The 27,189-nt window shown below is 39.7% G+C and overlaps 1 protein-coding gene and 1 long non-coding RNA gene across 2 annotated transcripts; one reads left to right on the top strand and one right to left on the bottom strand.

Moving 5' to 3' along the window:
* Positions 1–3,655: 3,655 nt before the first annotated feature.
* LOC129171562 (uncharacterized) lies at positions 3,656–17,781 on the bottom strand. The gene is made up of 3 exons (XR_008566810.1): positions 17,541–17,781; positions 5,195–5,309; positions 3,656–3,996 (listed from the first exon to the last, which is right to left on the bottom strand). It is a non-coding gene; the product is annotated as an uncharacterized LOC129171562 (long non-coding RNA).
* Positions 17,782–24,343: 6,562 nt separating this feature from the next.
* On the top strand, positions 24,344–26,928 carry prl (prolactin). The gene is made up of 5 exons (XM_054760597.1): positions 24,344–24,421; positions 24,573–24,685; positions 24,762–24,869; positions 25,738–25,920; positions 26,014–26,928. The coding sequence occupies exons 1-5, from the start codon at positions 24,379–24,381 to the stop codon at positions 26,203–26,205; spliced, it is 639 nt and encodes a 212-aa protein (XP_054616572.1). The 5' UTR covers positions 24,344–24,378; the 3' UTR covers positions 26,206–26,928.
* Positions 26,929–27,189: the final 261 nt, after the last annotated feature.

Genomic DNA, 27,189 nt, shown 5'->3' with positions numbered 1-27,189 from the left:
GACCTTTTGGAACAAATGAATAACGGAAACTGAAGTACAGCAATCCTTCGTTTATCGCGGTTAATTGGCTGCAGTGATAAGTGAATTTCCACAAAGCAGGATTCCTTCATTATAAATTAAATATTTTTGTATTTAGAGCATAGAATACCAGTTTACAACCTTCTAAATACTTTTTAAAAACATGATTAGAGCCCTCTAAAAAGGAAATAACATATATATATATAATAGACATAATAAAAGTAAATAAGACATCTCCGACATAAATAAGATTTGTGGTCGTGTGTGTTGCTGTAAATGTGTTGCCGTGGGTTATGGCCACAGCACTAGCTGGTGTTAGGCAATATTGTGCTTGTTGGCTTGCAACAAAAGCTTGTTGTTCTGGCGATCAAGTACAAGTCTGGTGCTTGTGTGTCTCACAGAACATTACTGACACCTAGTGACCAGTGTAGAATCCTACATCCTCATCCCGGCATCTTTGAATGCGTCTTCTGAATGTCTTTCAGTTGTATTTTAGTTCAATTAGCCATTTTTATGCTTGAGAATTTTTCATTTAAGCAAAAAAAACCCTTAAAATTTGCTTAGGTATGCATATTTTATGACCAATAACAGGCCGTATTCACCACAAAACAGCATGATTTATTAATAAATATTTGAAAAACCGTGATTTAGTCAAAGCAAAACAAAATTCAAAGCACCAAGTGGTGAAGGATTACTGCACCGCTAGGTCTAACAGTACGCCATAATTAAGTTTCGGTACAAACCTTGGTTTTAAGGCAACGGCTCAGAAAGGCAGGGGTGTCCAAAATCTAGCCCAGGGCCCATTTGCAGCCTGCAGTCTGTTTTTTATTGGTCCACAGCTTATTAACTATAAGAAAATATATATAAAATAAAATTAAACATGGCCTGCATCAGGGTCTTATACTGTTAGATATTAGGACCACACTAAATAATACAAAATATCAAAGGCTACAAGACGTGATGAGCAAATAGTTCAAGTTTACGTTATTGCACTAGAACAAATAACACAAAACATGTTTTAAATTTTGTTTATTTAACTTTTTAGCATGTCTTGAACTACTTTTGAGAAATAAAAAGGATGTGAAACTACGTCAGCCGGCAGTAAGGGAACAAAATGCAAAACATAAAATTGCTTACCTTTTTGTGAAGGACAGGTTTAATGATTTTTTTTAAATGAAGCATAAAAAAACTGCTAACTTGCGGGCAAAAAAATTGCAATATAGAATGGAATTTCCCTCATTTTGCAGAACATTTTCCTTATTTTCAAATGCAAATGTTGACACGTACAAACATACTGTATATAAATACATACAACACATAGTTTGAGAAATAAAATGATACATACAGGATATAAATACATGCAACATGGAGTTGTTGAATACAATAAAACACAGTCACAGATAAGTGATTAGCATGGGCTCCGTTCCCACTGAATTTGATTGGTTGGCAGTCTCTATGTGGGCTGTGATTGGCTAGAAGGATAAAATAATACTTACGTTTTAATACTCCAAACCAGTAGGCGGCATTATACAAACCCCCCAAAAATTCTCATTTTAAATATTTGGCGTAATATTTATCACATACATAATATTCCATATTGCATAATATTTCTGACTGTGTTGAGCTACAAATGTTGTATGAGTTTTAATTAGAAAAAAAGAAGTTGTGCATGATCGTGGCCCACGTGCGGCAGCCCCATAGGCTGTCTAAGCGGTATTACTGCTGTGATTGAGGTTCACATTGTAATGTGTGTCTGTTGCAAATCTTAATCCTTTTTAATCTTTAATCTCTTGGTGCACTCAGGTTGGTATAGTGTTGTAACGGTTATTTTTAAGGATGTGTGACAATGCATGTGAGGCGGGGAAACATTTTTCAATAAGAAGGGCCCATTATAAAATCTATACGCAATACTGTATTTAATGCGGCCCCTTGTGTGAAATGCGCCGAGTGACCACAGAGTGGCACTGTAATGACGGACACAGACAGACACCATTTTATCTGTCTTTTTTCCACTATATTTATTATGTTATCCTCCTGTTCTTACTCTATTCATCATATTACTCTAATACCTCATTCTATTCTTATATTATACCATGTATATCACTATATTTGTATCTGTGCAATGTAATAAGATCTCATGCAAAAGCTGTTGAAAAAATTCTTCCCTTAAAAACTCATTTATACTGTCTAAAAGGTATTAATATTACTATTTTGGTCATTATTTTTCATTTCATAGCGCAGGAAGGCCGATGCTTTCAAAGCAAAAGTAAACAGGCAATGGAGCATGACGCCACTGTCCTATTGGTGGAGAAAAGCTTGCCATCAATCAATCACAGCATGAACATCCGTTTGGCTGCAGAGGGAGATGGGGAATGTAAGCCAACAGTGCCAGCAAGTGGCCGAATGACGCGAAGACACATGGACAATTCTACACAGGCCGGACTTTTCCGTATGGATGATCAATGATGTTATATTCAGCTTAAAAGCACTTTTTTTTTTTTAGAATGGGGCACATTATTTGTTGTGTACATATTTAGTCAATTCTAACTGCTGGAGACCTCACCACTATTACTGTAACTATTTGACTACATTTAACATTGTTGTTTGGATTTTTGAATTGCCATGTTTTCTGGACTATAAGTCGCACTTTTTTTTCACAGTTTGTCTCATCCTGCGATTTATAGTCAGGTGCGACGTAAACATCAAAATATATGCAGTACATAAGTTGGTATATTTAAGTTAAAGTGAGGTGGGGGTTGTTTTTTGGCAACACCTTGGTTGAGTTGAGCTTTTTATACAGTAAGTCACACAAATTAAATGATACACGCATGGCCAAAAAAAAATGGCGTCTTTGGCATGCCAGTTCCTTTGGCCACGATTGTACACAGCACACAGATTCAAATTTGTTTCTTCAATAATTTTGCCACTCCTTTTTTTTTTTTGTGAACCCCCACAGGAATTTCTTGTTTTTTCAGTATACAGTAGATCACCGCATCTTCCGGGAGTTACATTCTGGCGAATGGCAAAAAAAGAAAGGGGCTTTTTGTTCCGGAATACTTTTAAATACACTTGGAGACGATGTGTCGGTAAGTCATGTGCAGCTGTGATGATGTGATACCTGTGTGGATTGAGAAATGTTGTGTTTTAGCCGGAAGTGTTGTTTAATTAAGGCACTACAGTAATTACAGTACGTGGAGATTGTAGCTGCTGTGTCAGCCACTGAGTAACTAAATAGGCAAGTATGATTTCAGTTTTAATTCATTTGTGAATCGAAAAATAAAGTTTTGGTGTTAAAATATGGCAGTTTGGTAGGGAAGAGACTCCCAGAAAACACGTGTGAATGCAGCTTAAGCAAACATGGAGGAATTACGATGCAATGTCAAGATAATGTTGATCAGTGAAGCAGAGCCATCAAGCAAATGTCTTGGAAGCTCGGAAATAGGATTATTAAAATTATACACCATATTAAAACACTTTTTTTTTTTTTTTTACAAATGTTAATTTTGTTTTCCTAAAAACGGGTCTTAAAAAAAGAGTGGTTGCCTTATAGTCATGGCAGTTTCATATTTGGGTCAATATGGTGTCCAATCAAATCCCCCACAAATCCAACCAAATAACCACATTTCTTTTTATAGCAATTATTTAATACTTTTATTTCCATTGATAGTATTCATTTCAAGTTACATGACAGCTCTCTGGAAGTGTCTACAAGTCAATGCACCACGTATCAGCCATAGAGGAAGACGGGGAATGGCGGGAGACTGAAGGACGCCAGTAAAGGTTTGAACGGGGGGCGGGGTGGGAGGTTGGGGAAGGACAGAGGAGGAAACTCTGGTTACTGCTGCCAGGTCCCAAACTCGACCCGAATCAACACAATGTTAGTCACATCCATCATCATGGTCATCGCTGTTGCCATTTAGTCCAGTGCTGATGTGCAGAAGGGAATGCTGGGAACTTGAAGGACTCAGTGCAGTCGACCTACAGGAGGATGAAGCGATATCCATGGACAGTCAGGTGTGTCACATTTTCACAAAGTAACTAATTGAAATTTGTTCACATGTTGATCACAACACAGGACTGGTTTGTTTGCTGAACTTACAATCGTATTGTGTCCGACCTATTCAAAGTTCCTGTTGAATTTCATGTAATACCTATTAAATACCATAAAATTATAACGACATAAAATGAAATTAAATGAATAAAATTTGGATTTGACCAAATGTACCTGTTGATTTGTCCTAATCAAATATCATGACATTGCTACTACTATATACTGTAGAGCAGAGGGAGCCACCTAGCGTGGCCCAGGAAGGTGCACTGTATTCGGGCACACGCTCCAAGCGGCTGGTGTGACGCCACGGAGGTCCCCGGCTAATGTTTTCCACTTTTCAATCCCCGCGTTTTAAGCCATAAAAACGGCCACAAGGTGGCAGAAATCTGAAGAGCTCGGCATGGATCATTTGCCTGTAAAAACACACTCGACAGCAAGGAGGAAGTGGAAGCGTGCAGAAGTTTACGTATTGTAACGTACACACACACACATACACAGTTCCAAATGTGGAAATTGTAAATATAGTTATATTTGGAAATAAATTGTTATTTTGATGTAAAACAACCCTTTTTTGTGTTGTTTATGTTGGTATAGTTGTTGATATTTGAGCTCTCACAAAAGCGAAAACATTTGTGTCAAAGTTAAAGTTATGCTTGAAATGTATCTTTTCACAAAAAGCTGGTTTTCTCCCTTTTCCTGAAACTTACCTTATTCTACTGCTGATTACTAAAGAACGGAAAAAGGCATTTTTCTCGTTTTTTTTTCTGATAAAAGATGAGAGTCTAGTCTTTCTTTTGGTAGGTTCGGTGTTTATATAGCCATAGAACACAATGTTCTGTGTGCCTTGAAAAATCTGTCAAAACCATCTAACATGGCCGGTACTAAGGGGTTGTGTTTTCAAAAATGGCTGGCGTTGAATGAGTTAATACAACAAAACACACAACATATTGTGCCCTTGAGTATTTGTAAAACTTTTGTTCCGATGAGAGTAAATTTCCTAATTAACAAATCACAATATCCCTGAAGGAAACGTTGTTTTGTCTAATTTCCTCAAACAAAATGAGTTCCTGATCAGGCATTTTACAGTGTGAGTCCCCGAATGAGCGACTGTTAGATGATGCTCACATTGAGGATCGGAGGGCGACTCCTGGCTCATGACGTCCCCTCAGCTGCATTCTTCACACAAGCAGCGAAGGCCTCCATCAGGTCTTTGCATGCCTCCGCTCCCTTCTCAGCCACACTAAAACACACAAGAAAAAGAAAGAAATAATCACACCAACCGGCACCGAATGAAATGTGACAACAAATGAACAGGCTCGGGTTCTGTTGACAAAACAGAATCGGTGTTGCATGTGCAAACAGAACCGGAAGACCACGATAAAAAAAAGGAAAGAAACATGGAATGATGGTATCATTACTTTGAAGGTTCACAACGGTCAACATTGCAACTCCTTTTTTTTGTGATGTCCTTGAGGCATACGTCACATCTCATTGTACCCAGATTTAAACTATTGCACTACTGCATCGTTTCATGTTACATGTTTTTAATTTGATTCTGTGAAAGGTGCTCTGAGTCTCGTGGCCAATCAAACATTCTATTAAAGGGGTCCTGTCCTGCTCATTTAAGGGACTTTTAAGTGATATCGGATCCCAGTGGGATCGTACTGTACTTTGTTTACAAAATAGCTGCCCGTGACCATGAGATAGGTCTTTAGCTCCCCAAAAAAAACATTCAAATTGCAATCTTACTCTGGTATAAATGCGCAATTCCATCCATCCATCCATTTTCTATACCACTTATCCTCACTAGGGTCGCTGCTATGCTGGAGCCTATCCCAGCTGACTTTGGGTGAGAGGCGGGGTACACCCTGGACTGGTCGCCAGTCAATCACAGGGCACATATAAACAAAAAACCATTCACACTCACATTCATACCTATGGACAATTTAGAGTCTCCAATTAACCTAACATGCATGTTTTTGGAATGTGGGAGGAAACCGGAGTACCCGGATTCGAACCCAGATCTTCCCGATCTCCTGACTGTGTGGCCAACATGCTAATCACCGCGCGGCCCCAAAATACGCAATTCTTACATCTGAAAAAATACTTTCTGGCTTCCATTTGTGGCCCACGGCTGTTTTTTTTTAATTATTATTATTATTATTGGCCTGCAGCACATTCTAAAAGCATAGTTTAACAGCAAAAATGTAAAAATCAGCAGTAATTTGACTTGATAAAAGTGAAGATATTAAGAGAAAAGAGTTGTAATCTAATGGGAAGAAGTTGTAATTTACGAGAATAACATTGTAATATTATGACAAAAATAACATTTTAGTAGCATAAATCTGGAAAAAAAATATATATATATATTTAAAAATATATATTTATTTTTTAAAGTTTGTAATATTATTTGAACCAAAGAAAGCAAAATAAAGTGGTCATTTGTGGAAAATTAGGTTAGGGAAAAAGTTCTAATATTACGGGAATAAAGTTAAAATATTATGAGAATAAAATCCTAATATTGCAAGAAGTAAACTGACAACATAAAATATGTGATAACGCAGGTAAACTGTACAGCATACATGTACCGCTGTTAGAAAGTCCACAATATTTACGTGTTCATGTTGTTGTGTCTTCACTGATAATGCTTTTTCATCAAGCGTTGAGCTTTCGCACTTTATTTGACCGTCCTTGAACAAACCATAGTTGAGTGGCTACAACATGGCTCCGATTCCATTTGTTCATTGATCAGCTTACGTTATCATTTGCTAGTGGTGAGTACTATACCTTTTATATTAGAAATGTGTTTAATAAGTGTGTGAGGCACAATTACGGCTTAAACCTGGATTGTGTCGCCAGTGAACAATGGCAATTGAAGAGAGAAGGGGAAGGATCTGGAGCTGAATCTAATCTAATAATTATAATAGTCACTTTTACTGCAAATGTTTGTCCGAAAGCGGAGGAGAACATCAACGTCGAGCTAGCAATGGCCGTATCAATTACTCGCCGGAACGTAGCATCATAGCATCGACTGTGCAGTGTTGCTTTATCGGTATCGGACATGAAAAAGTTGCATTGGGCCAGCCCTAATAATCTCGATAAATGCAATTTTTACCTTCACACAACCTTTTTATCTCCTTACATTTTGCCGATTTTGCATTTTGTAGATCCTGTTCAACAACTGAATGAAGCGAAGTGAAAGAAAAAAAAAAGACTCTAAAGAGAGAAAGAGAGAGAGAGAGAGAAGCTGGCAGATTATTTCTGGCTCCCATGCAGCAGCAAACAGTAGCCGACACTGCCAAAGTGCATTAGGGTGATGGAGCAAAAGAGGGGAAGAGGGGGGGGCGCAGTAGGAGGAGTTATGAATACAGAAGACAGTGTCTGTATAGAGACCCATCTGTTCAGCAGGACACCAACGAGGGAGGGGCGGATGGAGGGAAGGAGGTTGCGTGATGATGGAATGATGACAAGACACGCAGGTAGAAGGCTGAGCTTAGAAGGGTGGTGGTGGTGGGGGTGACATTGGTTAGTGCCTCCGTCCCTTAACAAACCATCTTTTAGCATCTTTAGCCATGTGTTACACAGTTAGCCAAATAAAGCACGTCATGCCATTTGTAATACGAGTACCCGCATACAAAATATGACATCACCAAGAGCTTCCCTATGTGCAGAACGTTTGCTTTCCATTCATGTAAGGTAGAAAATAGACTGGATGCACATCAGTACCTGATACACGCATTCAGACCATCACACAAAAAAACTACAAACTGACATCACGTCGCTGCATTTGCAGGCGTGATGGGAGACAGGGTGGCTGTGCATGATGCAACACGCATCTGCCGGCTGCAGATTATCACTCAGCACTTTAGTACGCCAGGAGGCTGATGAAAATGCTGCATGCTGCTTCCTGCTGTATGTGTGTCATGGGGGGCATCAAATGCAATGCTTCTCTCAGTATGTAGTCGATCACCACACAATCACAATTCAGCACTCACGGGCCTGCAAAATTTGGATTTTTGGCAAAAATTTAGTATTTTTTTCAAATCTTTTACTGTGAAAATAGGCATTTTTTTCCACGGAAAACACAAGTTATTCACCCTAAGTCAATATTGCAGGAAAAGATGTACAGTATACATGTATCACTGTTAAAAAAAACACATTTTTTCCACGTTTACGTCTCTGTGCTTCAGCAATAATGTTCTTTCGTAAGCGTTGAGATTTCGCACTTTGCTCGGCCGTCCTTCAACGCACCTTAGTGGCTGTGAGACATTCATTCGTGGCGAGTACCGGTACATTTTAAACTTTAAAATGTGTTTAATAAGTGTGTGACGTATATGAATAGCTGAATAGCACCTAATACATTTTTATACTCATATATTCATGAAAATCTAAAAACCTGATTATAATCAGGATGAAACAATTAAAGGCAAAATGACAAAATCATTCAATAAACTTGAAAAATATCAACTAAAAAGTATCGGTATCAGTCTGTATAGAACAGGCAATATAGAACCTGGATTTACTTGGTTTCGGATTGATGCCAACATTACCGCGATCCTAATCTGAAATGATGGTCGCAAAATGCACCCGCTTCTTTTTTGCACCCAAAAATGTAAGTACAGAAACACGGCCACGCGTGTTTGGACACAACTAGTCTAACCTCCAAGTTAAAGAAACAAAAAAAACATTATATTTTCAGTCTGGGTTAGCTTAGCGTTCATTAGTTGCCATGACAACCCACTTTGCCCCATGACCCTGTAATATGACCTTCAGTTACGGTGGCAGTGCACTCTCCCGGGGCATTGCGTGATGGCTGCGGTGGTGATGTCATCGGCTCTGTAATCCTCCCGTGCACACACACACACACACACACACACACACATTCACAGTATGGATACATATCACTGTGCCACTGTGTTGAATTGAGTGACATCAAATCGTCACCATAGAAATCCTGGAAATAGCATTAATATTACAGTATATGCATAATTACGCTGAGGCATCAGACACATGCTGTCCTCATGTCCGCCACAAAATACGAATGAATGATGTAGTTTGTCTTCTGGGACCGACATGCATAATAGATCACTGAGCAGGTGCAGCAGCAATAAACAAGGTAGAACATTAGGCAAATGAAGACCACCAGCCATTTCATTAGGTACAGATACACAACACATGAGCCTTATTAAAAATGTAAAAGAAAAAATGCTCAATTTTGATTGACACCATCATAGATGGGCTACAGTGGCAGTAGTATGCGGTGGTATACTGTACTGGGTTGTACTCATTCTGGTATTTTGTGCCTTTCATGTTGTTTAATAAACAAAAATATTAGAAACACTCGGCTCTGTAGATCAGCCACAGATCAGTATTGGCCAATTTCTGTAAAAAACTCGCACTATTGCAGACCGAAGCAACCCTTTCGTGCAGTGTGGTGTCTTGCCCTATCTAACATCTTGGCCAGTGTCGTCCGCCCCCTTTCCCTCAAAACAAACGCAATCATGTCTGCCGTGTGGAACAGAACTGCTAACACATGCCACGGAAACTATCTTGCGGGGTTAAAAAGCTTTAATACGGCGTTTGAAGAGCAACACTTGACAGAGTATGGTGAGTTTTGGAGGCTCACAGCAGCTCACGTCAAAGGACAGCTGAGCCGCGCGGCTAACACTCACCCGTATATGTGTGACAATCAGACGGCTAAGCTAATAACCCGAAAAATAGTTGAATTCGTCGGACGAGAGCAGCCTTTCTCGGCGGTGGAAGTTCGCCAGCGTCTCCTTAAAGAAGGCGTCTCATCCTCTGGACGTTTCACAAGATGTGTTCAAAAAAGGAGTAAAATATTTTTTTGTCAAATTAAAGTGATTTTATGGTTCCTTTTTTCATATCATATAGCCAGTAGTAGGGATGCCAGGAATTCTGGGTCCCATGAAAAAAAAAAAAATCACACTGCACCCCCTCCTTTATTAATTAATTACAGTGTTCCCTCGTTTATCGTGGGGGATAGGTTCCCAAAATAGCCCGCGATAAGTGAAATACGTGAAGTAGCCAACTTCATTTTTCTTACAATGATTATATAAGTTTTAAGGCTGTAAAACCCCTCGCCATACACTTTATACACTTTTCTCCGACAGGCAATAACATTTCTCTCTTGTTTATACACTCTCAGAAAAGTGAATTGAATTTTAATGATCACCCTGCAGGTCGGACAGAAGAAATGATCAAGTCACTCACGTGTATGCCACTCGTGTTGCGGTCCTCCTCCTTCGAACCGAAGATTCATTTACAAGCTAGCAAGCAAAGAAGCTAGCAATCCCACAGGAAACAGAGCAGGGCAAGGAGATTGATTGACTATGGTCTACAGCCAATCAGGATGCAGAAAACAATGGGCGGTGCAGCCAGAGAGAGGGAAAAGAGAGAGACACTCAACTTCCCAGAATGCAATTTTTCTTAAAGGGCCAGGCTCGGCCTGTAACAGCTTATATGCTGTAATAAAAAAAAAGAAGCACTAAAAACAGCGAATCCGCGAAAAGTGAACCGCGATAGATCTATCTATCTATCTATATGGTAGATAGATAGATAGATAGATAGATAGATAGATAGATAGATAGATAGATAGATAGATAGATAGATAGATAGATAGATAGATAGATAGATAGATAGATAGATAGATAGATAGATAGATAGATAGATAGATAATTATAATTATACTGCGACTATATAATAATGGACTGCATTCACAGTATATAGCACTTTTCTAGACTCGAAGCGCTTTAGCTGCCAATAATGTTGTATTGTTTTACATACTTTTAAATGATTACAGCCAGTAAACAGTCCTAATAACCAGTCTTTTGTACAGTAAAATTAACAAAGTATTCTGATGTAAAACATTAACCGGACATTGAGGTCTGCAAGGAACAACAATGCTTACAATGATGATGTTTTGTAAAGGACAATACGTCATCCACACTGACAAAAATTTGCACATTCATGTTACTAACTTCTGCTGAGTCACTGAATTCCATCATTAAAAAAATAGCGTCGCTATAACTACCAAGAATGAGGATGCATGTCTGCGCATGCCACTGCAGTCAATCAGTACCAGAGATATAGAGTGTGTGTATGCGTGTGTGTGGAGGGCAAAGGGTCAAAGCGGGGGGGTGGGTCACTGTTAATCTCGTGGAAAGGCCAAGAGTCTAAAAGTACCAACTGGTAAGTATGCTGTTGTACACGTTATGAACATAATGCTCCGGTTAAACATGAACCTGTGACATGGTGCATTTGACCACGAACATCATTGATCCCAGCTTCATGTTTGCTAACTTAAATTTGAGTAAAAAAAAAGTTACTATAATATTGCATTGTTTTGAAACATTCTTTTAATGTATTTCTGCAGGGGTTGACATTTTCAAAATAAACCAAAAGACGCCCTATAGAGAGTAAAAAGAGAAAATCAACTATATAAAATAATGCCATATAACAATTATAAATTATAAATAAATGTACTAAATGTTGTACATGTTAAATGATAAGTATACTATATAAAATAAAACACCCAAGTGCAACTTATTTCTGTCCTATTCTTGGTATTTATGTTTTAAATGGCTTATTTTCTTTGATTATATCAACTATATTGGGTCATTTGAGAGGAAAGGTGACTATAGGGGTGTTACTTAATGTCTATAGGGCTCTAATAATGTTTAAAAATTGTATTTAGAAAGTCAGAAGCAGGTTTGCTATGCTCTAACTACAAAGATATTGTAATTATTAATATTGGATTCAATTAGCACAGTCGGGTCTGGAACCAATTAACCACGATAAATGAGGGATTACTGTAAACTGTAAGCATTTATACTGTAATGCTTAAAGGGATAGTTCGGACTTGTTGACATGAAGTTGGATGACATCCCCATCAGCAGTGTAGTACATCAGCGGTGACTTACCCCCCCAGTTAGTCCCATGAGCCCAGTTCTGGTCGGATTTCCGTGACAAGGAACGTAGTTCCGCTTAGTTTCTGGGTCATTTAAGTAAGTCGTTTGGCTTCTCAAACAACATGCGCACTGTCGCCTGCACATTCTTGTGTACCGTATGGGATGAAGACGCTTGCGTCTTCTTCCGCTGTGGCTCACGGGACCAGTCGGGGTGGGGGTAAGTCACTGTTGATGCACTACGCCGCTGATGGGGATGTCATACAATTTGCTAGCTTGAGATTGTTATAAAAATGGTCATACAGTAAATCAATTGCTTTCTTTTTGTGCAAGTACAGTAAGTCGGACTAACTGTCGACATAAGCGCTTGTCGACACAACCGAAACGGAAACCAGCCACTGCTTGCACATTTACTTGTGACCTTTGGCCAAAGACATCAGGAAAATGAGCGACAATGAAGGATTTTTGTTGTGTTACTACAACACGACTTAAGCAGGCACTTTTTAGTACGAAGAAGAACACGGTGTATCGGGACTTGATGGGCTGGTGGACACCGACAGCTTGTAGGGACCAACTTGAGCGGGTTCCACTGCATTAAGAGACACGACGCATGTCTAAATATCTCTATGTCGTCAACTGAATGACTGAGTAGGAACATTTTTGCTCATTTAGCAATCTCAGCCGAAAGAAGCAGGTGTCGGATAGAGCAGTAAGTGTAACGTTATCCCGCACACACGGTCCCACGCTGGGATGCCGCAAGTTGTGACTTTTAAAAAGGTGCCGTCTATAAATACACGGAAGGCTCTCGTATTGATTACACAGATCATCACGTTAAAAGTACCGTTGTGTTGATGTCAGAGTTCAGTCCGGACGGCCCAGAATTGGAATACCACTCATAGACCGCTACTTTTTGCTAAGTTATCATTACCTTAAGTTGAGACTAAATAGCATTAAAAATGTAATCAAGCGTAATAAGATTTGGGCATTGTCATTTTACCGTGTTGTGCCCTTGTTTCTTGTCGTCCTTCCATTCCCATAAAATTCCTAGATTTTAACTTACTTAAAAAAAGTGAGTGTCATTAGGGATGCTCCGATCAGGATTTTATGCTGCCGATTCCGATACCGATCATACTTATGCCGATCACATGGATTACCTGTAGATTTTTCAATTTCAGGGCTGCCGTTAGACAATGGACGGATAGTCTTTTTGCCTTTATTTGTGTGAAACCATTTTTGTACTATTTGACAAAAGCCTCAATTTAATTTGATGCATGCTATGGAGTAATACGAATACATGGGAACTGTTCTATAATGTATTTTCTTAGTTCAAGATAACACAAGGAACAGAATAAAATAATGGAGATCTTTATTAAATAGAAATATGTCCTGCTTAACTTAAGACAAAATAAATTGAGTGTCCGGGTTGCAGGGGTGTCCAACTTTCATGACTATTAGAGGTGTCAGATATTTGTGTTTTATTTACGACTGGCAACATTGAAATGACACACGAGCAGATTTCCACTCAAACAGTGCGGCCGTCGCCTTTATGCCATTTTGTGGTCATTTGTCGTTATATAAAAGGCATAAAGTCTGAATTCAACAGTTCTAATAAAAAAAAAAAAAACGACTAAGAGTTGAACCAAATATTCTTTGTCGAGCGATGATATCCAGCAGTATCACCATCATAAGGCTGCGCACACTGTGTGTTTATGTTCATTAAACGGCCACACACAAATAGCATTTTGATGGCACGACATAATGAGAATACCGACAACAAGAGAGCAAAATTAGAAAACTAGAAAAAGTTATCCCATGAAGGTGATATCCACTCGTAGCTTCCCCACAGGACAAAAACAAACCCCGAACTAACCGTGTTGCATGTTTGTTTTTAAAACAAAATGTCACTGTGGGGCCGCACGGTGGCCGAGTGGTTAGCATGTTGGCCACACAGTCAGGAGATCAGGAAGATTGGTTTGGTTTGGTTTCGTTTTATTTGAAAACATCCCATCAATCATTTCACTGCTGCGGGTTTTCAGCGTTGCTCTCGGAGTCCGAAGACCAGAAGCAAAGGCGCGTAACTGTCAGGTACAGCCGGTGGCAGCTAGGCGAAGCGTACAAACGAAGATGCAAGAAAAGTTGTAAGTTCGATAAGGGAGGGATCAAACACGCTGGCATCGATTGGCGTCGCCTGTCAAATTGCAGCCGTTGATGTTTTTTGATTGTATGTGGGACAAAGTGCATCCCTTGTCGGCTCAACGCCGGTGTTGGCAACCCTACGTGACACGGCAGATGGGTTGGGTTTGCCGACGCACGCCGATCCGTTTTTGGGGTCGTCTTTGAAAGGCATTTATCGGCACATGCACGTGTTTTTTTTTATCGAAATCTGCCGATGTTGGCCGGTGGCCGATCGATCGGAGCATCCCTGGTCAATATCGATACAGTAGACGTCCGCCGTTCACGAGAACCACCAGCAAATGACGAAAAACCGTAACATGCGTAATTGATAAAAGGTCTGAGTGGCTTTTGACTCTAATGCCATTTAAGATGATCGATGAACAGATGGAATTGGAGTCAGGGTGTAGCCGGTCGCATCACACAACTACGGTGCGTTCAAGGACGTGCCAAATCGCAACGCATGACGAAAGAACAAGCGTAAACAGCGGTACATATATATATACTGTGCATTTGATCTGTTATTTATGAATTATTACCAACTTACGGTGAATAAGATGTGTTTTCAGGCAGAAAAAAAATGAAATAAAACAATTTTTTGACCAAAAATCCGCAAATATGCAGGGATCCTCCACTGTACACTGAAAGCTAGACTCCACTTTATCATGAACGCCCTGTGTGGAGGACTTTTTATGAGCAGAAGTAAAAGATATTCCTTCTCACTTTGTGTTGCAGTGTGACTGTGACGTACAATGAGGAGCACCCTTGTCAAATCCTGTACAAGCACCAAGACGCCGATAAAACTCTGTCATTTCAAATGTTTCCTGTAAGACCAATGCTAGTGAATCAATAAACTCTGCGCCGACACACAACCAAGACACACAATACCGTGCCTGAGTGAAGCCACTCCCATCATTCAGCACAAACGGCCCTTATCTAGAGCCGCCACGCTCCCACAACGACTTTATCATGACCCAGCACTCAGGCCGGACTAGTATTGGTTAAAAGCACAATAAACGAGAAACTTTAAAATGCTTAAAACACGTGTTGAGGGATACGAGATCTGGAGACTTGAGGATCTGAGGTACCCATAACAAGGTATCTAATTCAGAGGGGTTCAAAGTGCGGCCCGCAGCGCATCCTGAATATATGACTTAGCAAGAAAACGACAAAAAAACAACAGCAACAGTAAAAACAGCAGTCATTTGACAAGAATCAGTTCAAAATATGAACAGAAAAAAGTTGCAATCTAACAAGGAAAGGTCGTAATTTTGCAAAAATAATATAATATGAGGAAAAATAATGTTGTTTTAGTAGCATGAAGCATATGAAGAAAAATATGTTGTTTTTTTGAAGTCGTAGTAGTATAAGAAACAAACAAAACAATGAATATTGTTGTCGTTTATGGAAAATTAGGTTGCGGAAAAAGTTATAATAGTGTAAAGTGGTGTAGTAGTGTAATTCATAAAATTTGCGGGACTAAAATCATAACATTATGGCATTAAAATCTTCATAAAGAAGAACATTTACACAAAGAAAATAAAGCAACAAAAAAAAAACGACAGAAGAAATGGAAAAATAATAATAATTTTATGAGAAAAGAGTCAAAATATTAAATGAATAAAGTCATATTGGAACAAGAAAAGTTGCACATTTACAAACAAAATCATTATAGTTGTAGTTTTGGGAAATTTAGGTTGGGGAAAAAGTTATAATATTATGGGAATAAAGTCAAAATATTATGGGAATAAAGTCACGATCTTATGAAAAGAATATTATTTCACAACAAAGTTGAAAGTATACAAAAGTGGCCCTTGCGTCCTTTCATTTTTCAATATGTGGCCCTCAGTGTCAATGTGGAAAAAGTGAAGCACCGTGCATACTTCCCGGATACACTGTACACACCCATCTTGCTAGGTGCTAGCTTTAGAAATGTAGCATTTTGCATAGTACTAACATTTAGCACTTTAGCAACTGCCTATTGAAGCAAGAGCTGTTCCCATGTTATCACAATGTATCCACACAGTTTGCTGGCATGCTAGTTGTAAGCAAGCTTGCAATTAGCATTGTTAGCATTTCAAGTTTTTTTATATTTTTTTATATTTTTAATACATTTGCAAACATTTAAAAAATAATGCGTTCATGTTGTCATTCTGGGATGCTGTGTGTAGAATTACGAGGAGAAAAATGAATTTATTCCGTTGTGAAACAAGGTAGGAACATAACAAAATGCGGAACAAGAGAAGTGCTGTGAATACTTCCCGGATACACTGTACATACATACCGTACATATGGCTTTCTGTACATGGCACCTGGCTTGCTAGGTGCTAGCTTTAGCAGTTTAGCATTTTGGCATACCAGGTTGACATTTAGCACTTCAGCAACTGTCTATTAAAGCAAGAGATGTTCCCGTGTTGTCACGATGTATCCACGCGCGTATCTTTAAGCAAGATAACTGTTAGCATTGTTAGCATTTCTTAATTAATACATTTGCAAACACTGAAAAAAAGTTTTTCATGTTGCCACTGTGGGATGTTGCGTGTGGAATTTTGAGGAGTAATTTCAGAACAAGGGTGGAACTTAACAAAATGTGGAAAAAGGACTGGACGCACTGGAATTGTAATAATTCCAGTTATCATGAGAGCTTTGTCAACCACACACACACACACACACACAGACACACACTGTATTGTGATGATGCATGCGGATGCGCATGTGTTACGTGTTACATCACAGTATCCCTCGCTTGGCTGCACACTTTAGGCGTCCATGTTCTGTCAGGATGGCACTTAACAAAAAATAAAATGTGTACAAATTGTGGACACCGCGCCATGCAACGCCGGAGATGGGCAGAACAAATGCAACGAGCCAACGCGAGGCATTCTGGGAAGAGGATGCAAGTGACGTAAGCAGATTCCCAGCCTCCATCCATGCGCATGGATGGAAATCAAACCTCACCCCGCTGTCGCATACCATTAATCCCCAAATCATTGCCCCAGACAGTGGGTACCCCAAGTTGTTGTAATCTTTACCCCAAGACTGCCAACACGTCGCATTGAGTTAAATGTGAGATCTCTGCTTTTGTGGTGACTTTGAGCGCCAGGCACATCGTCCTCTACGTAGACTCCATTTTAGCACGGCGGATTTTCGAACATACGAAATAAACCCTCATAGATATTTATTTTTAAATCTGTTTCCGGTCATTTTCCAATGTTTTTTAATGCAATTTAATTAAAAGTACTGGGTAGGTTTTCATGCTACGACAGTGGAGGCAACCGTGAGGTCGTGCAAAACCTTGCATGAAGTTCAAACGATCTCAAAGGTTGCTTCACAATATTCAAAAGTTCCATACCTCTTGGCACACCGTCACCTACCATTTGTCCAGGTCAGCCTTGATGCTGGCACAAGGAGCAGGAACCGGGGCCTCTGCGGGAGCGGCGGCGGTCTCGGAGTCCGACATGTCTGTGGTATGGCTGGTTGAGTACAAGGCGTGCTGTTCCCGTTCCTGTCCTCCTAGTGTCAGCCTGTGGATCCACGCACCACCAACGGAGACAGAGAAGGACAGGGAGACAGTAGGAATGTGAGTAAGTAAAAGGGGAGGGCGCACGAGAGGAGGTGGGAGGAGATCAAACACGTGAGGTGATAGCACGGGTCAGGGCGGGAGGCAGGGTGGGGGCTTGGGGCTAAGGGGTAAAGGTCACCGACCCAGGCTCATGTTGTGTGCAAACAGGTTTGGAGGTAAAAGGTTGAACAGAGACAGGAGGGGACGCTGACGTCCTGTATTACGTCCGCTTCATCTGCTTTGATGGTTAGAACACAATAGTACAACACGTAAAAAATTGGAGGCTTAATAATATGGCTCCACTGTCGAAATGTGTGTGTGTGTGTGTGTGTGTGTGTGTGTGTGTGTGTTGGAATCCCCCAGCAGCCAGTCAGTCCTCCCACAGCCTCTGCACATGATGGTGCGCCACCAAGTGGCAGCTTTCTTCGCCACAGCGTATGACAGCCTCGAGGTCACAGCAACAAAATTCAGTATGAAGACGAACGAACTACAGAACGGGAGTTGGGAACATTTGCAGTCATTTCACTTTTTGAAAGTATAGAATACCTGACGTTCATTTATTCAACATAGAGTTAGACTCTATGGTCATGTTTGTCCTTGTGTGAACAATCTCTAAGACCTCCCCGAGGTCATAAACATTAAGAAACATCCGGACAAAACGACCTTTTCTACCTTCTTATATGATATTGCCCCAGGCTATCCTCTATCCTGGAAGGATAACCTCGTCTTCTCCTCCCGGGTCTCTTTGTAACAGCGCACAGACTCCATGACCCCTCTGGCGCTCAATGATCTTTATCCTTAACTCATTCAATCCCAGCCTTTTTTCAAAAGACAGCCCCTTCAGTACCATTTTAGACGATTTTGACAGATTTTTCAAGGCACACAGAGTATGTGTTCTATGGCTATATGAACATGGAACCTAGCAAAAGAAAGATTAGACTCTTGTCTTTCATCAGAAAAAAAAACATTTGTTTCTACCTTTTTCCGTTCTTTAGTAATCAGCGGTAGAACATAGGTAAGTTTCAGGAAAATATCAGTTCCTGACTACTGTAGAAAAGGGAGAAAAACAATTTCAAGCCTAACTTCCACTTTTTTTTTTGCTTTTGTGACAGCTCAAATATGTAAACTACATCATAAACAACACAAAAAAATGGTTGTTTTACATCAAAATAGCAATGCATTCACAAATATAACACCATGAACTACTTCAAATGTTCCCATTTGGAACAAAACCGTGTGTGTGCATGCGTGTGTGTGCATGTGCATGTGTTAAAAATTCCCTACAATGCATATAACCTTCCGCACGCTACTCTCCAACATGCACTTCCACTTCCTCCTTGCTGTAGAGTGTGTTTTTATATGTTAATGATCCATGTCGTGCTCTTATCAAATGTGCAGTAGAACATAGGTAAGTTTCAGGAAAATATCAGTTCCTGACTAGAAAAGGGAGAAAAACAGCTTTTTGTGAAAACATAAATTTCAAGCCTAACTTAACCTAACAACAACAGCTCAAATATGAAAACTACATCATAAACAACACAAAAAAAAGGGTTGTTTTACATCAAAATAGCAATGCATTCACAAATATAACACCATGAACTACTTCAAATGTTCCCATTTGGAACAAAACCGTGTGTGTGCATGCGTGTGTGGGCATGTACATGTGTTAAAAATTCCCTACAATGCATATAACCTTCCGCACGCTACTCTCCAACATGCACTTCCACTTCCTCCTTGCTGTCGAGTGTGTTTTTATATGTTAATGATCCATGTCAGTGTCAGATCCATGTCAGTGCCACCTTTTGGCCGTTTTTATGGCTTAAAACTGCTCTAAAAATGGCATCTATTAGTGTGCAGCTGCGGCATCACCTCTTTTTGCCTCTCGCGCTTTGGAATTGGGTCTTCAGGTTTATAAAAAGTATAAATACGTCTTGGTATTGAGTGAGTTGAATAATGATGGTCGTGACAGTTGAGCAGCCAATATTGGTGGGCGTGTGTCCTCTCTCTGAGTTTTTTATGACGCTCATTTTTACTTCCATGGTGAAGGCTTTCCTTCTGTTCGGCGAACTGCCGCTTTTGCATGGTTTGTATGGTGACATAAAATGACAAAAAATATGGACTGGGGAAAAACAATGTCAATTTAGTAGCATAAAGTTGAAATATAAAAAAAAAAACAACATTTAAAAAAAAAAGTAATATGAGAAGCAAAGAAAACAACAAATAAAGTTGTCATTTTTGGAAAACTGGGTTGCAGAATCAGTTAGAATGTTACGGAATTAAGGTCGGAATATTATGGGAATAAAGTCAAAATTACGAGAAGAGAAGAAAGTAGAAATAAAAGAGCAATAGACAACAACAGAAATGGAAAAACAACAGCTTTTACAAGAATAAAGTCAAAATATTACAAGAAGAAAAAGTCGTATTCTAAGGAGAAAACTCCCAAATTTAAACAGAATAAAATAAAAAGTTGTAATTTTTGGGAAAAATGGGTTGTGGAAAAAGTTATAATATTACGGGAATTAAGTGAAACTATTATGGGAATAAAATCATAATATTATGACACGAAAGTTTAGGAAGATTATTTAACAGGAAAGTTATTAAATATTTAGAAAACTAAATAAAAACCTAACAGCAAAAATAGGAAAATAAAAGCAAATACTGAAGTTGACACTGATAATGCACTTTTTCACTTATATCACAAAGCTGAGATGCCTTTTTTTCCTTGTAGAAACTGTAAATATACTTTATATAACTTCTTAGCATTTGCATCCTTTTGTTTTTTAATATGTAGCGCTCGGTGGAAAAAGTTTGGAAACCTTACATTGACATTTTTCAAGACCATTTTGCCTTTAATTTGTTGATCATGTTTTATAATCCGGATTAAAAAACAAGTAACACTCATAGAATACAATAATATAAGACAATGTAACAAAATAATACAATAATTCCCTTTGATTACAAACAATTGTTTCAGCAAAATCAAGTCAATAGTGCAAAATAAGCAAACAAAACTATGGAATCTTTTGGAATTTTTTGCGCCCTGTGTTCAAAAACTTATTTCCTGAGCTTTTAAACAATGTAACAATATTTAAACATATTTGAACAAATAAACAATTATTTGTCAAAATAAACATGAAAGATAACTAAAAAACATATCACTCTCATCATGGTGGTATCAATATGATACTACAGTATGAGCATCGACCCACCCGGCTCTTCTTTGGACACCCCTGCCACAGACCAAGTTGCAAATGGAAAATAACCAAGGTAAAATCTTGCTTTTCTTTCATCTTTATTCATCACGTTGCCTTCAGGGCCTCGGTGTTGTTTCCTGAAATAGCAAAAGCTCATTCATACTCCATTAGAAAACGTGTGCAGCTTAAATTAAATCAGCATCAAATACCATTCAATTAACTTTCTCGGCTTTACATGACGAAGCAAAGCCCCTGAATGAATAAATGCTATGCGCGTGTTGGGGTGAGCTTATAAGGCATGCGGTATTATAAGCTGCTGTGAAGTGTCTTGGTCCTGAGTTGGACAGCCCAAAAAGTGTGTCACCGTGTGTGCAGGAATCACCTTCCAAGGCAAGGTTTCTGTACTGAGTGTGGTGTGTCTGTGTTTGCATTTACAAAGCCTTTGAGGGAGAACTGACAGACAAGAGGGGGACGTCCTATAAACAAATGGAAATTTGCATGTGGCAGTCAGTTAGTGATTTGGCTGATAACATCAGAGGACACCTGAAAGTCAAAGTGCAGGACACACATGAGAGACATGCAGCATGCTGGCACATGTAAGGTACGTACATATATGGTGGCTTAAGCCTGACAGTATGACAAAGTGGAAAGAAAAGGGTCAGGGGTAATAAACAGTACACGGGGAACGTCATGGCACCTGAGCTTTGTCCACGAGGAAGGTCCGAAAGAGTTTCTTGCTTTCTTGCAGGTCTTGGTTTGCAACATGGTCAGAATCGTATTTCATTGTGCTTCCTTTGAGAAATAACAATATAATTCAAGATATAATTAAAGTTATGCCGTTAAAAGAGATTAACATGAATTGTGTTGTAATACTTGTGGGACCCCCCGTCACCCGTTAACGACAAGCGGAAATTGCGGACATTTTTTCATCCATCCATCTTCTACCGCTTATCCGAGGTCAGGTCGCGGGGGCAACCCGGACTTCCCTCTCCCCGGCCATTTCATCCAGCTCCTCCCGGTGGATCCCGAGGCGTTCCCAAGCCAGTTGAGAGACAGTCTCTCCAGTGTGTACTGGGTCTTCACCAAGGCCTTCTACCGGTCGGAGGTGCCCTGAACACCTCCCCAGGGAGATGTCCGGGAAGCATCCTGACCAGATGCCCAAGCCACCTCATCTGGCTCCTTTCACTAAGGAGGAGCAGCGGTTCTACTCCGATTTTCTGACAGTTCTTCTCACTTTATCTCCAAGGGAGAGTCCAGCCACCCTACGGAAAAAACGGATTTCAGCCGCTTATACCCGCGATCTTCTCCTTTTAGTCGCTACCCAAAGCTCATGACCATAGCCGAGGGTAGGAACGTAGATCGACCGGTAAATTGAGAGCTTTGCTTTTCGGCTCAGCTCTCTCTTCACCACAACGGACCGATGCAGAGTCCACACCAGTTCGCCTGTCAATCTCGCGTTCTATCCTTCCCTCACTCGTGAACAAAAATCCGAGGTATTTATACTCCTCCACTTGGGGCAGGATCTCATCCCCGACTCTGAGATGGAACGCCACCCTTTTCCAAGTGAGAACCATGGACTCAGACTTGGAGGTGCTGATTCTCAGCCCGGCTGCAAGTAAAGCGAGATTTCGTCTTGGGGTGCAATCCAAGATGGCGGCGTAAACAAACCGGACGGTATTTTGGATGCTAAACAAGCGGGCGAACACAAGACCAGGGGAAAATTTGAGCAAAACTGATGGATGTTAACCAAAAAACACTCTAACCGGGGCGGACGTTAACCGAGGTACCACTGTATTAGATTAGATAACCCTCCCCTGCGCTTTAATTGCCCTTGTTCACTGGTGACGAAGGCAGTTAGTAAGCCAAATGCATAGAAGCATAATCCAAGGTACAGAGGAATAATTCTCTTCTTCTCATTAACAGTTAAAACTATAGAACTACAGTCCAAACGTTTCCCATCGAGGGCCACATACTGAAAAATCTTTTGATTTTTGGAGTCTTGGGGTAAATCTTGAATGATTTTTTTCCCCACATTTTTTTATTATGTAAAAAAGGCTTAATTTAAAATATATATATATATTTAAAGGCAGTTATCTCTCTAAATTGTGCCTGTTTGCTCTATTTTTACATTTTTCCCTGTATTCCTGTGTTTTGTTTAATATTTCTATTAAAATATAATCTAATCTAATCTAATATAATATAATCTAATATAATATAATATAATATAATATAATATAATATAATATAATATAATATAATTATAGATTTATAATTTTTAAGTTTTAGTTGAGTTAAAAGTATCAGTATGTCTCGTGGGCACTAGGCCTGGGACATTAATACATTAATTAATTAATCACACAATAAATGAAAATGAACTCGACAATTTTGGCCTCAATATATTCCCATAGGCATGCGTGTCTGTTTTCCTTGCCACCGGCCTCCAAACAGGCGACAAGATGGTTCACTCTGATTTATTGATTGATTTATATTGTATATTGGGGTGTCACAAGATCTCGTGTCACAAGATCTCACAAGATTAAAACATGACAAGATTTCTCGTTCTGAAAATAACTGTCTTGTGAGCACTAGGACTGGAACAATTAATAAATACATGACTGAATCACACAATAAATGAAAATGAAGTGGACTATTTTGCCGGCCTCAATATATTTCCATGTGCACGCGTGTCTGTTTTGCTCGTCTCCCGCCTCCAAACAAGCAGGAAGAGGATTCACTCTGTGCATTGGTTTCAGCACCTTGGCGCGTTTATTACAAACAACAGCAGGAAGAACAGAGTGAGCCCTTTTGTCAGTTATGCAGTATCTTTGCCCCGGTGGGTGGAGGCGGGGCCTCCAGCATACACACAGCGTGCACAAGAGAATAACGTGGTACAAATTATTTTAGTAGACTGCAATTTGTCATATATTTTTTCATTGTACTTTTGTTAAAAGTAAAGTTAAAATCTCTTAAAAGTCTCGGACACCCAATCTCTGAATCGTCTCGTGTCTCGTGACACCCGTAGTAGGTAGCATTATTACAGCTAATGCTATACCTTTATGTTGTCAATTTCTGTCATGTCACTTTACTCTTTCATTTGAAACAAAACCAAAAAACAAACAAAAGAATTTCACCATCAGATTGTGGCAGGTGAGGCTGCCGTACTTCACAATGTCATTGGTAAACATTGTGGGGACGTGAATGTTTATATTCATCTCCGTGATTAAGAAGAAGGAGCCCTTTCCAAAACCAACCAGCGGATGTTGCATTAATTCACATCTCCGGGACCATGTTTCTCATTATGAACCATACCAACAAGTACCAGACAATTAGCACATAGTCCTAACTGCTGCTGCATAAGCAATATAAACAATGGAAGTATAAAATGGAAGCACATTGGGCTTAAAAGAAAAGGGCAGCGGAGAAAAAGACGAGCAGACAGCTGGCCAGAGAAGAAAAATGGCTCACCGGGCAAGCAATGGTAGAAAAATGTTCGTCACAGGTAAGATAAACATGTTTCTTTGCCAAAACAACTTTCATTTACGTAGGTTGGATTTTGCTATTATTTGTTTAGTTTTATTACTTTTTGTATTATTACTTTTTCAAATATTTCAGGATCCCTAAGTCTGTCTTGTCCACCTACTCTTTGGTAGTGTTGTACATCGTAACCGTGTGCAGTGGCGTCCCCATCAGTGACCTGCTTGACCGAGCGTCTCAGCACTCAGACAAGCTACACTCTCTCAGCACAACACTCACCCACGAGCTAGTGTGTACCTTTACTGTAAATGCCAACAAACAATGTACAACTGGCTATGGACGTGCTGTATATATTTTCTTGCCAGGACTCTCATTTCCCTGCTATAGGCCGGATGGTCATGCCCCGGCCTTCTGTGTGCCACACATCCTCACTGCAGACACCCAGTGACAAGGAGCAAGCACTTCAAGTACCTGTAAGTGACTTCTAACAACCTGCTTCAGTAGTCGGTCAGAGGTGTTTTTTCGGATGTGAGAACTGCGTATCTAAAACCGGAGTGAGAGTTTGTGTTTCCTGGGGAGCTAAAGACCCGCTTCTCTGCTCTCCCCACTTCATAGACAGCTGTTCCGTAAACAAAGCACTGTCTGACGCCGGATTAAAAATGACTGTAGTAAATATTAGATTACATTCGGATCCAGAATCGTCCCCTTTTCTCTTCAATTGCCATTGGTCACTCTCATAATATTACGACAGAAAAATACTTTTTTTTTTCTTTAACATTGGTTAAACTTCATGCTACTAAAATGATGTTACTTTTCTTCACAATATTACAACATTATTCTTGTAAAATTACAACTTTTTCTTTTTGGATTACAACTTCTTTTTCTTAATATTTTGACTTTATTCTTGTAAAATTATTGCAGATTTTTACTTTTTTTTTTTTTTTTTAAGTTTTCCTGTTATATAGTTATATTTTTAGAATGTGCGGTGGCCTAACAAAGAAAAAAACGTGGGCAGCAAATGGCCCCCAGGCTGCACTTTGGGCACCCCTGGGTTAGAGGGAGCTCGGGAGCACACTTGTCTTTGAATTGTAATTAGGGTTCTCTTTAGTCATTAGTTTTCCTTGGACTATAGTTATCAGTGTGTTTGATGCATTCTGCTCCTGTTTCCTGTTATTATTGTCCTTTTCTTGCACGTTCCTGTTTTTCACCTCTCATGGTGAGTTTTACGTTTACTTGGCTGTACCTCCTTCTTCATTGGTTTGGAACGTTGACTTTTTGTATCTCGTGCCACTCCGTGTGAGTGTATCATTTGTTAAACAAAGACTATGTTGATTCCTGCAGGATGCAGACCTGCTCTCGCTGGCTCGTTCCCTACTCCAAGCCTGGGTGGACCCACTGGGGATCCTGTCCTCTTCAGCTTACACCCTGCCTCACCTGGCCCAAAGTAAATTACTAAACAAGATCCAAGAGTTGCAGGAACAGTCCAAGAGCCTGGGAGACGGTCTGAATGTACTCTCTGGCAAGGTATGCATGCTCAACGATTGGTACAAACATGGATTTAATTGCTAATATTTTAAATATTACAAATGACACTTTTTACTGCCTCCGCTATCACAGATGGACCAAGCGGCTCAGACCATCTATTCCCTTCCCTACAGAGGAGGCAACGACATCGGCCAGGACAAGCTGGCCAAACTGAACAAATTCCATTTCCTCTTGTCCTGCTTTCGCCGTGATTCCCATAAAATCGACAGTTTTCTCAAAGTCCTCCGGTGTCGGGCCGCAAAACTGCAGCCCCACTTGTGCTAAACACCGAAGTGCCCATCTGGACAACGTTTTAAAGCAAATCTTGTATTGCAAAGCAGCTGTAGCATAGGTAGATCCTTCTAACCCAATGCAGCAAGAATTAGATTGCTTATGCTAACTAATATGACAAATTGTGTGACAAATGCATTTAAATGAAGTCGGAAATAATCCTTACAAAATAAGGACTTCTTGTATTCTATCCAATACTAATACAACTTAATTGATGCTGCTTAAACAGGTGTTTAAACAGGGTTTATTCTCCAGTCATAAAAAACGCAATTATGTTAGAAGAACAATCTTTCCTCCTCCAACTCTGCTTTGTCTCTGTGCTGTGTTTTACATGATAATATATTCATTATTGCACAATGACACACAATAACGCTCCTTTTGCGCCGCTATAAATGTCAATATTTCATGGAGGTGGTGCGTCAACAATTACTCTGAAAATATTATTACTTTATGATGTTATTAACCAATTTATTAAGATTTTTTGAAGGATACCCTTATTGTTGCTAAAATATATCCAGCAGGTCTGGCGTGGACAGCTGCCCATATTTTGGGAATTAAATATGATAAGTGAGTTAGCAATCATTTTTTTGCTTCTAATAATCCAATCTGTTATTCATACTATTATACTAGTTTATCCACATTGGCCATCAATTGAGAAAGGCTGGGCTTTATGGAAAAAATCGATTTTGTCTCCCTATTTAATGCTTTTTGCAGCATTTGCACTGTAATGACACTTTTCTAAATGCATTTTTGAATGAAATGACAGAAAAGGTTTTCATGAAATTAAATTTTCTCTTGCACAAGCAAAAATAACTGTTCCGGCTCTCATTATTCTTCTGTTTTGCTGACTCATATACTGTATGTTTTCAATTGTTTAAACTTTATGCATATCAGCACAGTCTAAAGCGGGGATCTCAAACTGGTAGCATCACTCCCGTTGCAGGGAGTCTTCAGGCTTCCCAGCATGCTTTGGGGCAG

This window comes from Dunckerocampus dactyliophorus, chromosome 18 (assembly GCF_027744805.1).
Source record: "Dunckerocampus dactyliophorus isolate RoL2022-P2 chromosome 18, RoL_Ddac_1.1, whole genome shotgun sequence".
Taxonomy (NCBI): Eukaryota; Metazoa; Chordata; class Actinopteri; order Syngnathiformes; family Syngnathidae; genus Dunckerocampus; species Dunckerocampus dactyliophorus.
The sequence above is the reverse complement of the archived record's forward strand: the minus strand, read 5'-3'. Positions and strand labels throughout refer to the sequence as shown.

Bases quoted from the DNA above. Each gene is read 5' to 3' on its own strand.
- prl (XM_054760597.1), top strand. From the start codon at position 24,379: ATGGCTCACCGGGCAAGCAATGGTAGAAAAATGTTCGTCACAG. The intron at 24,686-24,761 runs GTGTGTACCTTT...TTTTCTTGCCAG, and splicing joins CAACACTCACCCACGAGCTA to GACTCTCATTTCCCTGCTAT. The intron at 25,921-26,013 runs GTATGCATGCTC...CCGCTATCACAG, and splicing joins TGAATGTACTCTCTGGCAAG to ATGGACCAAGCGGCTCAGAC.